Raw genomic sequence first — 17,101 nt, forward strand, 5'->3', positions numbered from 1 at the left:
TGCACTGTGATCCACATACACTCCTATTCTACTACTGATGGACTCTACTGGGAGTTTAGTCTGTATGTTATTGTGACTGAATGAGTAACTGGAGGAATAGCAGATCAAACTCCAGGACTGATCATTAGATCCAAACACACACTCTTTACCTCGTCCCTTCCTGGTGATGCTCTTATATGACACTGATATAAACACACGTCTCCCACTCCACTCAATCTCCCAGTAACAGCGTCCACACACTCTCTCTCTACACAACACCTGATACTCATCAAATCTGTCTGGATGATCAGGATATGGCTGATCTGTGTCTGTAAATGTAATCACTCTGTTCCTCTCAGACAGACAAATGTATTTATTGACTGTGTATGGATCCAGAGTGAACTGATGGCAATCTGATGGAGATAAAAACACATTATTACAAGTTAATTTAGGATCGTTCACAAGTTTGTATTACAGAAGCAAATCAAAATTTAGAATTCTTCTTCTTCTCATCTAATCTGTAATCAAGAATTGTGAATCTGTCTGACCTTTAATATAGCTGAATTCTTCATGTTCAATATATCAGTGGTGTCTCAGTACAGTTTGAGTGTGTGTTTGTGTGTAAGAGAGATAAGAGTATGTGTGTTTATACGTACATTTGTGTAGTCCTGCTGTAATCCAGATCTCTCTTCCATGATCCACACTACAAAACACAAACAGTGTCAAAGTTAATCAGTAAACACACACACATATAAGACTGCTGTGTGTGTAAGAGGCAGGGTCTGTGTGAATAGACTTATACATAAATTGATCACATAGAAATCAATACTCAGTGTTTTCAGAAAGAAAGAAACTATTTTATCCTAATGCATTTCTGTTTATAGTGTAAATGTAGAGATCAAAAATTAATGTTTTGAGAAATTAAAATCACTGAAATAAGGCCTCAAAACACATACTGAACAATTTTTCAAAAGACTTTTAGGAATTTAATATTTGATTCTAGAGTTTTTGCTTCAAATTGATGTTAAAATCATTCTGCCTACTCGGACACTTTAAAACAATGTATTGATTTTTTACCCTGGCCATATGTGAAGAGGCGTGAATCTTCCTGAATAATGCTGTGATTCACAGCTGAGGAGATTAAGACCCTGCCCCTAATGAGCCACATAATGAGCCATTCAGTCAGGAAGAAAGTATGGAATGACAAAAGAAATATATATTTTTTTGTTTGTAGTTTAGAATAAGTTAAATGTAAAACTGAGAGTCAAAGACACATTTTGAGTACACAGTTATGAGCATGAAACTTATTTCAAAAACATTAAAAATAGTAATGGTCGGTACTGTGTACAATTTAAAATATTACATGCCTATACAAAATCCACATGATATTCAATAATACATGCATGCATGAGATAAAAAATGATCACGTTTTCTGTTAAGAGTGGACATTATATTAACATCAATTGTTGTTATAATCTTGTTATCAGCATGCTCACAAATGTATTTATTTATTTTTTTTGCTTTTATTTCACAGATTTGAGAATCATAGTGACCAGGCATTGGCCCCGGATTGGACAAATTCTGCATAAATATGATAGTGAGATCACCAGAAGCAGGACTTTTTTTTCTCTCCAGTGCATATAAACACAAAACACCTTGGAAATACCAGGTATGTGATTTTCACATATATCTTTGAACAGGATTTACTCAAAATGTGCCTTTGACTCTCATTTATATTGTTATTTCACTCTTACATATCTGACTGAAAGGCTCATTATGCTGCTCATTGTCTCCTCAAGTATGAATCACAACATTATTCAGGATTATTCCAAAATTTAAATCAATATATTGTTTATGTGAATGCGTGGACAGGATGATTTTCATATCATTTTAAAGCAAAAACTACAACATCCATTAGTCAAAAGTCTTGTCAACAGATAAGCTGCTTTTCCATGGTTAGGTCGAACGGTTCTACTTGAGCCTGGTGCAGCACAGCACGATCACAAACCGTTCTCAGCCTGGAATTCTCGGCTTGGTTGTCAAGGCAATGCTGAATCATGCTGGTAGAATCCGTGAAGTGACATTGCCACTCAGGATTGGTCATTTGTCTACCAGTTTCTCTGTAGCTGGCTAAGCGATCTATTTGAGCGACATAAATTAATAATGAAATTAAAAGAAATATCTGATCATCCTCCATAACGTGGTTATTATTTAAATGTCATATCATCAGTAAACCATTGTGTTACCAAGGCAACGACTGACGCTTTTGTATTGCATTCCAAAGAGCGGCCGTTATCAGCCCCACAGTGGAAAATTAAACCGTAACCATACAAGCAGGCCCAGAACGGCACGGAATGGAATGGTTACAGTGAGAACCGTTCGACCCATTCAATAACCATGCATAAATGTTATTCGGTCACAAATACAAACATGTACATACATGTTGCTCACATATTATGGTTACATATTAAGTTTGTGATGAATACAGTATAATGACACTTTTCCCATTAATATGTTTATAAGCAACTGAAAATGTATGGATTTAATACTTCTATGAATTCACTTGTGGACTTTCTGCATGACTTTCTGCGCTCTGGCTTTCAGTATGAATGAAACAGAAAAATGACATGAGAGTGTTTAGAGTCACATCACCTCATTTTGAGGGTAAACAGAAAAATAATATGGAAGTAACAACGTAACAAACTACTTATTAACTCTTACTTGAGTCATATTATTTTTTATATTATTATAAGTAGCAATACTTTTACTTTAATAACATTTTTAAGACTCTTTCCACCACAACAAATATACCTCTTTTGGATGAAGCTGATTGGATCCTGTTTTTTGACAGATAACCCTTAAGGAAAGCTAGATATCAGACCTCACCTAATACAGTCCCTTTTTCAGACATACTACACAAGTTGCGATACTATTTTACTGATGAAGTCGCAGGACAGCACTGACAACAAGTTTCTGTGCAAGACTGAAAATCATGGAAATGGTTTGTGATTTATATCCAATTTGTTATATTTATTTGTTTGATCAGTGTCTTTTTTTTTTTTTTTTTTTTTTTTGCTGTTGTAGGTTGTCAGGACCTTTGAAATAACTAAAATAATTTTATGAAGTGATATGGAACTGTAATGCAGTCAAGACCTGCCTGGAACTATTTAAGCTGTGCATTTACTGGAAATAATTGCAGAACAAAGCATTCTACAGCCCCATAGTATAACTAGAGGTAAACCTCTAAATAAATTCTCAGTAAGAACTTTTGTAAATGTATAAGTGTAACTGGTTTGTAATATGAGAAGATTGTATTGCTGGTTTTGGAGTTGTTTAAACAAAACTCTTTGCTCAACATACTTGAGTTTATCCAGTCTGTAGTTTGGATGATTGAGTTTATCAGTGAGCAGCTTGACTCCTGAATTTCCTGGGTGATTGTAGCTCAGATCCAGCTCTTTCAGGCGTGAGGGGTTTGAACTCAGAGCTGAAGACACATAACCACAGCCTTCCTCTGTCACCATACAGCCAGACAATCTACAAAGACATACAGGAACAGTCCATTCGACATTAGTTTGGCGATCAGACTTTACTATCACTCACTGACCTGTCCAATTTGTATTCACAGCTGTAATTCTCTGTAGATTCAGTCACAAAAGTAGAAAAAGTGTCAGTGAATGTGTACCAGAATAAAATTATTTATTTATTTATTTTTATAAATGTACAGTAGTTAAGTCATCAGACATATTTATACTTGTGTGTATTATAGAAATTGTTATTTGAAGATGTATACCTATTTCAGCCTTTCATTAGGCATTTTTTACTATTTAAAAAAAACCCTACAGGCAGTGATTTCAAGTGATTACTTTTTTCAATTTTCATTGTTTTGAATTGAAAATATATAATTTACATTTAGACATGAAACATTAACATAGTCATACAAATAATGCTGGGTATACACTAGGGGTGTAACGGTTCAGTTTGTATCACGGTTTTGATATGGTTCGGTATGTGCTATGTTCAGGGAAAAAATTACTACTGTCAAATAAAAATAAAAGAAAATAAGAAAAAATAATCAAACAGCACAAATAAATACAGTAAAGCAAAGATACAAATAAATATAGCTTTTCAGGTTATGTAGTTTTTAGGTACAGGAATTGCATAAAGTTGCTAATAAAATGTAAAACAACATTGCATGTAATCTTATAAATTAAATAAAGATCAATTATTATTAATTATTAAGTTGCTATTCCGTCATGAGCAATGAGTGATTTCCTTGTATTTTGTTGTTTGATTAATATTAAAAACACATCCAGACAGCAGGAATGCAAGGGCTGCTGTCTCTTTAAGACATAATAAATGGATCAGTACACTAAAAACTAAACACGTGTTCTTTCTCGAGCATATAAGTTCACTTAAGACATAACCGACAATGCTTGCTAGGATACTCGCCAAGACGGGCATGTTGACATAATTTTGTGTGAATTTGTCCGTTGAAGCGCAAGACTTGAAAGAGACCTCAACATTTGCGTGCTGTACACACACGCGTAACTTCTCTTTCGTGCCTTGCACTCGAATGTTTAAATTTGCAAGGCTTAAATGAGTTTAGTTTAAATGTAGATAGCAATGTGTGCTGTTCAGGTCTCACCTGCGCTCGCACATTATCAACACCCAGTTGAGTCTTATGAGCATACAGCACTCGCATTAAACAAAGTTTAGGGGACGCCAGAAAGCACATCCATCGACAGAAACTTACATTAGCCTAATTCTGTTTTATCAGTGTTCTACAAGCCATATTATAGATGCGTATGCGTCGTAAGCATAGACTGTAAAAAAAGACAGATATGAGATGAACCGCGGTGCAAGTGCGTGCCGAACCGAGTGTGCAGAACAGTACGGTTCGATTTTTTTACTGAGAACCATTTCACCCCTAGTATACACAGTGCGATTAACCGTTTTTTAACCAGACTTTTAATCTGGATGATTTTCAGCTTTGTTGGGCATCGTTTGTCGTGCAGTGTACAGGGGGAAATGAGAGGCGGTAAACCTCTCCCAATCGTCAATCGGATGGTCCGATGAATTTCTGGCATGTCAGAAATATTTGTCACTCCTCGTGAGAGTATCACACAGTTGAAGCAGAATTATGAATCAGTTGCCCTAAACCACAAGGTCTGGGCCATGGGAGATCAGCAAAAGAAAAAGAAAACAGTCGCCGCAACACCGTTCAAGTGTGTGAATAGCGGTTGGTGCTAGCTGCCTTTATAAAGTGCCACTGGATGCCAATTCAAATGGCCAAATCAACCATTGAGATGTCACGGTCTGAACAAGCCCGACATAGAAGTTCATCGCCATTGAAAAGCACCTCTTCAATGGACGTCATCACAAGCTGCTATTCTGAACATGCTGCTCAGGGCCGTGTTTAGGTTATTGGGGGCCCTAAGCAAATCTCTGGGAGGGGGCCCCAGCAAGGGGGGTGGGGTTGAGGGGTCTGTAGTCTACTTTTTTGTGTACTGTGATTTTTCCCTCCCAGCCTCATTCTAACCCGTCCCAAAGCAACACCCCATAAGCACCACCACAAGAATACATATAGTAAGCATCTGATCTAGGCTACATGTATTGAGAGCATTCTGAAACAATGCTTATGTGTGTGTTATCAGTATATCACACTCTGTGTCAAAAAACTTTGTTTTGCACCATTTCCTGCCAGTCTCTCATCACAGTTATGCATTTCAATTCACACGCTTACAATTGGAGTCAATATCAGTTATTTAGGATATACTGTATAGGTAGGCTACAGTACATGTAAAATTTTCTCAAGAAAAACATTCTATCAACTAAAGCTGTATAATATACATAGGTTGGTACTACTTTAATACTGAATGGTAAAATGAACAAATTTGTTTACAAACTTAAATTACATTAAAAGGAGATTTTTTTTTATAATAATAAAGTTATAATAGATCTACTAACTTTAAAATTATTTCTACTCCATTTAGTTTTTTTTAATATATAAACATTTAAATGGTGGCAGTCAACTTGGAGGATTTATTCAAACATGCATTATATAGGCTATTGAGGAACATTAAAAATTATAATTAATATGTAATATGGTGCATATATTTAGCTAAATGCTCCTCTAGAGTTAATTTTTCTAGCTGACTAAGGAGTTTATGGTCATGTTTGTTCTGAGGTAAATGTGACATTACGTTTCTTTGTTTACTAGCTTTTTTACAAACCCGATTCCAAAAAAGTTGGGACACTGTACAAATTGTGAATAAAAAAGGAATGCAATAATTTACAAATCTCATAAACTTATATTTTATTCACAATAGAATATTGATAACATATCAAATGTTGAAAGAGAGACATTTTGAAATGTCATGCCAAATATTTGCTCATTTTGGATTTCATGAGTGCTACACATTCAAAAAAAGTTGGGACAGGTAGCAATAAGAGGCCGGAAAAGTTAAATGTACATATAAGGAACAGCTGGATGACCAATTTGCAAATTATTAGGTCAATTGGCAACATGATTGGGTATAAAAAGAGCCTCTCAGAGTGGCAGTGTCTCTCAGAAGTCAAGATGGGCAGAGGATCACCAATTTCCCCAATGCTGTGGCGAAAAATAGTGGAGCAATATCAGAAAGGAGTTTCTCAGAGAAAAACTGCAAAGAGTTTGACATTATCATCATCTACAGTGCATAATATCATCCAAAGATTCAGAGAATCTGGAACAATCTCTATGCGTAAGGGTCAAGGCCGGAAAACCATACTGGATGCCTGTGATCTTCGGGCCCTTAGACGGCACTGCATCACATACAGGAATGCTACTGTAATGGAAATCACAACATGGGCTCAGGAATACTTCCAGAAAACATTGTCGGTGAACACAATCCACCGTGCCATTCGCCGTTGCCGGCTAAAACTCTATAGGTCAAAAAAGAAGCCATATCTAAACATGATCCAGAAGCGCAGCGTTTTCTCTGGGCCAAGGCTCATTTAAAATGGACTGTGGCAAAGTGGAAAACTGTTCTGTGGTCAGACGAATCAAAATGTGAAGATCTTTTTGGAAACTGGGACGCCATGTCATCCGGACTAAAGAGGACAAGGACAACCCAAGTTGTTATCAGCATTCAGTTCAGAAGCCTGCATCTCTGATGGTATGGGGTTGCATGAGTGCGTGTGGCATGGGCAGCTTACACATCTGAAATGGCCAGCCTGCAGTCCAGATCTTTCACCCATAGAAAACATTTGGCGCATCATAAAGAGGAAGATGCGACAAAGAAGACCTAAGACAGTTGAGCAACTAGAAGCCTGTATTAGACAAGAATGGGACAACATTCCTATTCCTAAACTTGAGCAACTTGTCTCATCAGTCCCCAGACGTTTGCAGACTGTTATAAAAAAAAGAGGGGGATGCCACACAGTGGTAAACATGGCCTTGTCCCAACTTTTTTGAGATGTGTTGATGCCATGAAATTTAAAATCAACTTATTTTTCTCTTAAAATGATACATTTTCTCAGTTTAAACATTTAATATGTCATCTATGTTGTATTCTGAATAAAATATTGAAATTTAAAACTTCCACATCATTGCATTCTGTTTTTTATTCACAATTTGTACAGTGTCCCAACTTTTTTGTATTACATCTTTCCGTGGTTGAACACTGAGGGGGTAAACATGCTACTGACACTGCCCCACTGCCGTTTTGCGGTGAGAAGACGTACAAGAAGCTGAGCTTGTGACACGCTGTCTAAAGAGCTCATTGCAGCCACTGATTATATATTGATCATCCAAAGCATCACTGAAATATTAAAATTTTTTGTTTATTTAAATTAAAATGGATAAACCATGTTACACGTCTTCCAAGCCACTTGCATGTCCATAAGGGCGGCACTTTTATTAATTTACTTTTATTAATTTACCATAGGCACAATTTCTCTCAGAGACAACGAGAGATAAATACTTCAACATATGCTGATAACGGTATGTAACTGTCTTAATTTATTTCTTAATATTTCTCTTGTGGCCCCTATACATAGTGAATGCGTAGTCGACATAAATGTTTTTAAATCAATGAGGAGTAAGCTAATCTATCTAATCTTTAATTATCCTTGTGGTGATGTGCTGAAATTGTGGGGCAAATAATAATTTAATACATAAATTGGAAATGCTGAATCCTCTTGATATCAATAACTGATAGACGATATCTCTGGATACACAATATCACAGTCTATTGGCGCAACCCAGGATGGGAGTTTATCGCACATATTTCACATGTAACCACCAAACTTTTTTTCTTATGAGTGTGAAAGAGACTAAAAATACTCTGATTTTGGTCATACAGATAAGTGTTATACACATTCAAAACTGTTAAATGTCTACTTTTATTTGTGTAGACTCAAAATAAAAATGAATTGTTTTGCCTTTTGCAAAATAAAGAAAACTAACACGATGCTCTTTCTGCTGTCTCTCTCTTAGTGAAGTCCAGTCTGAAACACATCTGAAACACATCCCTCACATGCATGCTGTTCACATATTATTGTAGCAGAATTACTGCTGAATACAGTGTAATCAGCCTTTAGCCATGAAAATGTTATACGTAACAGAAATGTCAAGGCATGTCAAAACACCTCTAGGGCCCAGAAAACAGCGTTAAGGTTAAAACACAAAATAGTTTTAAATTCCAATATTTAAGAGGCAGATTGGAGACATTTTGAGGCATAAAAAATAATAACTTTCATTTATAATGCCATGGTTTATTCAGTAGATGCCTGTATTGCTTTTAATAAATACATATGAATCTACTAGGTTTTTTTTTAAATGTGAAGTTTAAAAAAGTAATAACTCACATCCAAATATTTTAAATTATATTCTTGTAAGCACATAAGTGAATATTAATGATTACAATGAAATACTGAATTTAACTCAAAAGTTTAAACTAGTGTTAAAAAGGAAAACTGCATTCAACAAAGATTTTTTTCCTTATATGTACAGTATATGCATATGAATTCATATTGAATCAAGATAAAGATCGATATTTGTGTCAATACACAGTATATTACCAACCGTTGTGTAGTATGGTTATTAAGAATTAATATACACATGACAAGTTCTGACAAATCAGAATGTGATATTTGTCCTTGATTGTCAGTTATTTTTCATTGCCATGGTAAAATAGTTCCAATACCTTGCAGCATTTATGTCATGTTTTCACTTGTAACTTCATAAAACATGCTTTATGGAACTGGCACATCATTATTTACAACATATTCTCATGTTTAAAAAGAGTCCAAAATCAACATAATCCATTGCGTTGATCAGAAGATATTCCTCATTGAGTTACGGCACTTAAAACTCCACAGGCGCTAAGTAAAATTTGATGTACCTTTCACGTGGCATTTTCACTTGTAACTTAATGAAACACGAAGGCCCTGATATACTTCAAGTAAAATCAAAGAACAAATTGATGTGACATCATTTTGCACAATATCAGGCCAAAACCAAGTTCTTTTGGAGTTTGTTTTGGGAGTTTGAAAAAGCTTGCCAAAGCAAACTATCTGGAAATATTCGCTCTGTGCTGGTAAACACCTTTTTTTTTTTACTATAATTGGTCCATGGTAGGTAGGTGTGTGCAGAGACTCTGCCTTTTTTCATGTGAAAATCTTTTAAATTTAATATAGATTTATCTTTGTTAAAGCTGTATTTTGTTGTTTGATTAACAAAACAGACAACGGCGGGTATGTATAGCTTGCTGTCACTTTAAAGATCCCATGTATGCACAGATCCAATATAATACTGATTTCTTTCTCAACTTGCTCACTTAAGACATAACCGAATGTGTTTATGAGAATACTTGCTGAGATGGGTATTTTGACTGACATAATTTGTATGCATGTATCCATCCAAGTGCATGGGGATACGAAAGATAAATTGAATAAATGAATGGTTTTAAAGTTTGGAATATGTAAACTAGCAAGACAAAACACATGCAAATGATAACCTTTCACTCTATTGTGGTTAAATTTGCAATTGATCTGTGAATCACATGCGTGCCGAACCATGGGGCCTGGTCCATACAGATCACGGATCAACCCCTACTGTCCAGTGAGTGGAACTTAAATGCCTCTCATTGGCTATTGTGTTCAAGAAATCAATAGACATGTGTGTGATTGACTACATTGCTAAACACTGGAAAATCATGTGGGAAATAGAAACCTTTGACACTCTCCAAAGCACAAACACAAATATGCACTTGTACGTTTGCTAAATATGTTTTGCCAAATTTAACGGGGTCCTTTTTTTTCTGGGGCGCTAAGCGGTCGTTTACCTTACTTATTGGTTAAGTCCACCTCTTATTACAGCATATTTGATTATTTTAAAACCATTCACCTCATTATCTCCAGCTGACAGTTTGGACTCTTCAGTCCATCAGAAAGAAGCTTCACTCCAGAATCCTGGAGGTTATTGCTACTCAGGTCCATCTCTCTCAGGAAGGAGTTTGAGGATTGTAAAACTGAAGACAAATGTTCACAGGACTGTGCAGTGAGATTACAGCTGTGTAGCCTGTGTAGAGAACAAAACAAATAGCAGCAATAATGCTAATAATAATATTAAGAATTTTAATTATAATAATAAATCGTTTAACATATGATCATGCCCTTCTGTTTTTAAACTCGATGATATTATCACACATGTCAGTCTGTAATTAATCTGATCGAATGCCTTTACAACAGAGCCTTGAAAATTTTAGATAGAAAGCTAATAAGATACCATCACAGTCAGATCTCAAGTAAATACAATATTGATAAGCTTTGCTCAATTATCCTTTCTAAACTATGTAAAGTTTTTATTCTGAAGTTTAAATGATCTTGACCCTCAGCACCCCCCCCCCCTCTTTTTTCCCTTGGTTTTTTTTTTTTTGAGAGAGATTGCAGGGGTCCAGCAGATCCACCAGAGGGGTTTGTGGCGGAAATTGTACAATTTTACTTTTGCTCAGACTGCCCTCTCAGTGTAAAATTTTGGAATTCATTACCTGATTATTTCAGATCTGCTTCAAGTGTATTAACTACGTCTTGGTTAATTCAACAATAAACTTGTACTCATGTTTTATTGTTGTTGTAACTGTAATTTATAAAAGCCCTTCTACTATGATCTGTTTAACCCCTACTGTCCCCCCAACCCCAAATAATTTTTTTCTCAGACTTATGCACTTATGCAAAAATACTTATATTAATTACTTTAAAACCATTCACCTCATAATCTCCAGCTGACAGCTTGGACTCCTCAGTCCATCAGAAAGAAGCTTCACTCCCGAATCCTGCAGGTCATTGCTACTCAGGTCCATCTCTTTCAAGAAGGAGTTTGAGGATTGTAAAACTGAAGACAAACATTTACAGGACTGAGGAGTGAGATTACAGCTGTGTAGCCTGTGTAGAGAACAAAACAAACAGCAACAGTAATGCTTATAATAATAATAAATTGTTTAACATATGATCATGCCCTTCTGTTTTTAAACTCGATATCACACGTCAGTCTTTAATTAATCTGATTGAATGCCTACAACAGAGCCTTGAAAATTTTAGAAATTTTAGAAGATACCATCATTAAAATGATAATTTTCAACTTAAGTAAATAAAACTTTGTAAAACTACTAAAAAAAACACTTTGTCTTTTTTTATGTAAAGCTTGTATTTAAATGTTTAAATGGTCTTGCCTCTCAACCCTTATGATTTTTTTTCTTTTTTTTGAGAGAGAGAGAGAGAGAGAGAGAGTGTGCAGGGGTGCAGCAGATCTACATTCTGGTTGAAATTGTAAATGTTTATTTTGTTAAACATCTTTTGCTCAGACTGTCCTCTCAGTTAAAAGTGTAGAATTTTGGAATTCATTACCTGATTATTTAATGATTATTAAAATCAGATTATTAAAATCTGTTGCAAATTAACTTTGGCAAATTAACTATGATACATACATTGGATGGCTGTTGTCCCAGTTTTATGTTTATTTTATCTGTCCTTATACAAATAAATCATTAAATAAATAAATTATTAAGTAACATTTATAATCTGGAGCTTGGAAAAACCTTTGACTGTAGTGATGGAAACAAAGCTAATACAATTTTCTCTTCATAAAACATCTAACCAGTATTTATATCAGCACACACATTTTATGTATTTTTCTGAACAATCTAGGCCAACAAGTCACCCACGTAAAATGAAGGTCAAATTACAAATGACTATCGATGTATGTAAATGAATGTAAAGGATATTCTTACAGTGCTCTTCTGGTGTTTTTGATCACTGGCAGCAGTCTCGTCAGTGCTTTATCAGATCTTCTGTATTTCTGCAGTTCAAACATCTCTTGAGTCTCTTCTGACATGAGGAGCACAAACACCAGACCAGACCACTGAGCAGAGGACAGCTTCTGTGCTGAAATATTTCCTGAGCTTAGATTCTTCTGGATTTCCTCCACAAACTTATCTTTTAGTTCATTCAGACAGTGGAATAGATTAATGGTCCTCTCTATTGATTTCTCATTCTCTATTATCTTTTTGATATAGTCAGAAGTGTTTTTCATGTCCTCTGTTTTCAGTTTCAGTCCTGGCAGTACTTCTTTCAGGTCACTCTGATTGGACTCCAGTGAAAGACCCAGGAGGAACCGGAGGAAAAGGTCCAGGTGTCCGTTCTCACTTTGTAAAGCCTTGTTGATTGCAGCCTTATGAAGTTTAAACAGTGGCTTTTTGGACAGTTTCCATTTCAGTTTTTCTATCCAAGATTGAAGAAATAAGTTAGCTTTCTCATCTTTGCCCATCATAAACACATAGAGAGCAGCAAGGAATTCCTGGACACTGAGATGTACAAAGCTGAAAACACTTCTTGCTGAAACAGCCTTTTCCTCCTGAAAGATCTGAGTGCATAACCCAGAGTACACAGAACCTTCGCTGACATCTAGTCCACATTCCTCAAGATCTTCTTTGTAGAAAATCAGGTTTCCTTTCTCCAGCTGTTGAAAGGCCAGTTTCCCAAGCTTTAGAATAATCTGATCAAAAGACCTTGCATTGGCTTTAGGTTCAGGAACATTGTATTTTTCTTTCAACTGTTGCTGCTGAGTAAGTAAGAAGTTTGTGTACATCCCTGTGAGAGTTGTAGGTGTTTTGTCATCGCTCTCTTGAGCCAGTAGAGGCTTAAGAACAGTGAGAGAGATCCAGCAGAAGACAGGGATATGGCACATGATGTACAGACTCCTGGATTTCTTAATGTGACTGATGATATTTTCAGAAACTTCAGGACTGTTTTTTTTGAAGTATTGCTCTTTCTGCTCATCATTAAATCCTCTCACCTCTGTCACCTGATCAATGTAGTCACGGGGTATCAGACTGGCTGCTGCTGGTCTGGATGTGATCCAGATGAGAGCAGAGGGAAGCAGGTGTCTCTTGATCAGGCTTGTAACTATCTTACTCACTGTTGTTTCTGTGTGAACATCTGTAATTCTGTCAGGCTCTTTAAATCTCAAAGGGAAGCGACATTCATCCAGCCCATCAAAGATGAACAAGACTTTACCATCACCTTCAGGAAGAGAAGGCAGTTCTTCAGTACCATTAAAGACGTATTCATGAAGCAGTCCCATGAGACTGACGTTTTTTGTGATCAAATTTAGCTCACGGAACGGCAGAGGTAAAATGAAAGCTATATCCTGATTCTCTTTCCCTTCAGCCCAGTCAAGGATGTATTTATTGACGGAGACTGATTTTCCCACCCCTGCAATCCCCATGGTCAGCACCTTTCTGTTTTGTTGACCCTTATGGACTTTGAAAATGTTATTGCACTGTATCGGTGTGTCTTTGGCATCAAATTGTTTGAGATTTAATTCAAACTGTCTCACCTCGTGTTCATTCACTCTTCCTCCTGTCTCATTTTCCACCACATATAAATCAGTGTAGATATCATGCAGGTACTTCTGATGACCCATCTCTGAATTACCAACCAATATCTTCTTGTAGTCCTGTTTTAATTTGTCCTTCAGTCTGAGGCTAATCTTATGAAGAGCAGCCTTACTGTGCTCTGCAGCTGAGCCTTTGAGAAACAGGAAAGAAATCAGCAAAGAGTAAGTGATCGATTTTATTAAAATTATAATACATTCTTTACATATATTCTAACATGGTATTTGATTTCTTTTACAAAAAAAATCAACTGTATATGTGTGGAAACTTGAACACTGCTTCTACTACATTCAAATTAATCACTCATTTAATCACTCAACAGTGTTTACATGCAAAATCTTAATCACAGATTATGCTTAAGTTGACAACGTGTATGGTTATGGAAATACCTTGACTCATGTAAAGTCACAATGAATACTTTGTATATCAATCATTTTACTAATTGTATTTCAAGCTAATGATATATACTTCTAAATATAGTTAGCTTGAAATAAGGTTGTTACAATTTATAATTTTAAGATACCATTGAAATTTCATACTTCTTAACACCAATTTTGATATCCCAGCAAAAAACTAGTAATAGCTTAACTAACATAAGTAAAAATGTTCTTGACTCTCAGACAGAGTGAGAGTATTGAATTGAGTTCTCTTTCATGGTTTATTGTACTTGAATAGTTTAAAAATCTCTTGCAAAAGATAAACTTTCATGAGGGGACAGCACTACAACTTCACACGTGTAACCGCTATAATCTAAAATCTCTGCCAGTTGATAGTATATCGCTCATCCCTAAACACTTGGTTTCAATTTGAAAATTTCAGAATAACTTTTTTCTAATTCCTAATTCCAGAGTGTTCACTGAATTGTCACTATTTGTCTCAGATCGTGTTTAAGCCATGCTGACCAGTCATTAAAAGTTATTGTTTCCTTCTGCTTAAATGAACCTTTGCACATGCCTTGACGATACCAAATCAATTTGGTGACAGCGCCATCTATTGTTCAACATTAATAAACAATTGTATCACACTATACAAAGTTTTGATTAAAGCTTTTAGACCAATGTAAACTGGGTGTCACTGGGGACATAACCTACACATATGTAAATAATTACAGCACATATTAAACCTGCAGCACATACATTTATTTAATTGATTCGCAGCCTTCGTAAATTCACAATAGCATATGCTTTATTATGATTTTTGAACATAATATCGTGCAGCCTTAGAAAATGGTCTAATAATGTGTTTCATGGATTTTCGTCTGTGGTATTTTACCGGTTACTCGACGCGCAAGTTGAAATTGAGGATTTTTTAAAATCGAGTATTCAAATTTAATCGAGGAATCGTTAAAGCCCTAGAAAAAATACAATACAGTGCTCTATGGGAATTAAAAGGGAAGGACTTAAGGTCAATGGTTTGCGTTTGCTGTTTTTAAGTCAAATTAATGATTTGAATGTCCCTCCAAAACTCTCTTTCCTACTGTCACCCTAACACAGAAGAAAACCTGTTGAAGTGCTCCAGAAATTGCTCTATTAACCTCATTTCTAAACTCTCTTCTCAAGGGGGATTTTTTGCAGCATCTTTGGAAATAAATTAAAAAAAATTTATTCACAAATAAACTTTGTTTATCATAGTTTTACTGTAATTCGAGAAAATATCAATGTTACCTTATGGCAACACTACCACTATGGAAAAATAGTTATGTTGCCATATGCCATATTGATGGATGCGAAAGTGCAGAGGATAGAGCAAAACAAAACACTGTCACAAATTATAAATCTAAAATGAAAAATTTTAAAGAGAAATGTCAGGAGGTCATATTTGTTGCCTAGTCTCTCTTTTTCTTTTTTTTTTTTTCTTTTTGAGCATGTGAGCTAATTATTTTAGTTTATAAAGTTTTAAATATCACTTAGCTTCAGAAGGCCTTTATTAACCCCCTGGAGCCAAGTGGAGTACATTTATGATGGATGGATGCACTTTTTTTGGCTTTAAAATCTTATCCCTCATTCACTGACATACAGCTAGGAAGAGCCAGGACATTTTTAATATAAGAAAGTCATATACACCTAGGATTGCTTGAGGGTGAGTAAATGGGGTAATTTACATTTTTGGGTGAATTATCCCTTCAAACATTAAAATGGGTGTGTCATCTGAATATATAAAATTGTAGTTTTATAAATGCTTACTTGAGCATTCATTTGTAAAAAGTGTAAAAAGAATTGGTAAACTGACACAGCCTTGTGGGACATCTGTATTAAAGTTCTTTTGTTGTGAAAGACCATTATTTAATAAAAAGATAATAATAAGATGCTAATAATATCTCTTTCGAATGAGCTCCAACAGTGGCAGATGTCTTTATATTGCTTTTAGCCTGATGTGTGTGTGTGTGTGAGAGAGGATCACACACTAGCAAAAACATAAATCACACAAACACATCAGCAGAGCAAAGATTCAGTCAAACCATTACATTAGTCAATCACATTACAGTCACAGTGAATTAAACGTTACTTTGCTTGTGATTGTTTTCTAGCTGCTCAACCAGATTATTCTGGTTCATCTTCCTCAGGATCTCCACCGTTATCTTCACAGCTTCTTCTGGTCCAAAACGTGCTACCATCTTATCCACTGTGTCTAAGACATCTGCATTTTCCATTTCGGACTTGAAAATACACTCATGTTTATTTTCTAATAAGTGCCACTGAAACTCCTTCAGATCATCTTTCACCAGATTCTTCAGCAAGTTCTTGAGTAGATCTTTTACAGACGCCATCACTCTTCACCACTTCATAGCTGCAGGACAAAAAGAAAAAGATCTCAAGTAGTTTCACTCTTAAATGGGCCATGAATTGAGAAATCAACTTTTCATTGAGCTTTTGACATATAAGAGGTCATCATTCTATAAGAATATCCTGTAAGTTTCAGAACTGAAAACTTCCTTGTTAGTCCAATGAAAGCTTTATTGACACCAGACCCAGCGAATGACTGATCCTGGAAAGTGCCTTTCATATATATAGGTGAAAAGCTGCCTCCACAGAAGAAATCAATGCCTACTTCATCATTGAAACATTAGCCCCCAACACCCTAGAATCAATCTACCTACCTACCTACCGTCTGATTGCCTTCAAAAACTCAAAACTTAAAGATTTTAAAACATCAATCTTTCTGGGCAGGCTTTTTCAAGCCAACGG

At 35.6% G+C, this 17,101-nt stretch overlaps 1 protein-coding gene across 1 annotated transcript; it reads right to left on the reverse strand.

The window, feature by feature from the left end:
- Positions 1–517: 517 nt before the first annotated feature.
- LOC125245062 (NACHT, LRR and PYD domains-containing protein 12-like) lies at positions 518–16,683 on the reverse strand. Its single transcript, XM_048155506.1, has 6 exons — positions 16,422–16,683; positions 12,252–14,049; positions 11,233–11,406; positions 10,370–10,543; positions 3,340–3,513; positions 518–682 (listed from the first exon to the last, which is right to left on the reverse strand). The coding sequence occupies exons 1-6, from the start codon at positions 16,681–16,683 to the stop codon at positions 562–564; spliced, it is 2,703 nt and encodes a 900-aa protein (XP_048011463.1). The 3' UTR covers positions 518–561.
- Between the last annotated feature and the right edge of the window lie 418 nt (positions 16,684–17,101).

Source organism: Megalobrama amblycephala, linkage group LG14 (genome assembly GCF_018812025.1).
Source record: "Megalobrama amblycephala isolate DHTTF-2021 linkage group LG14, ASM1881202v1, whole genome shotgun sequence".
Taxonomy (NCBI): domain Eukaryota; kingdom Metazoa; phylum Chordata; class Actinopteri; order Cypriniformes; family Xenocyprididae; genus Megalobrama; species Megalobrama amblycephala.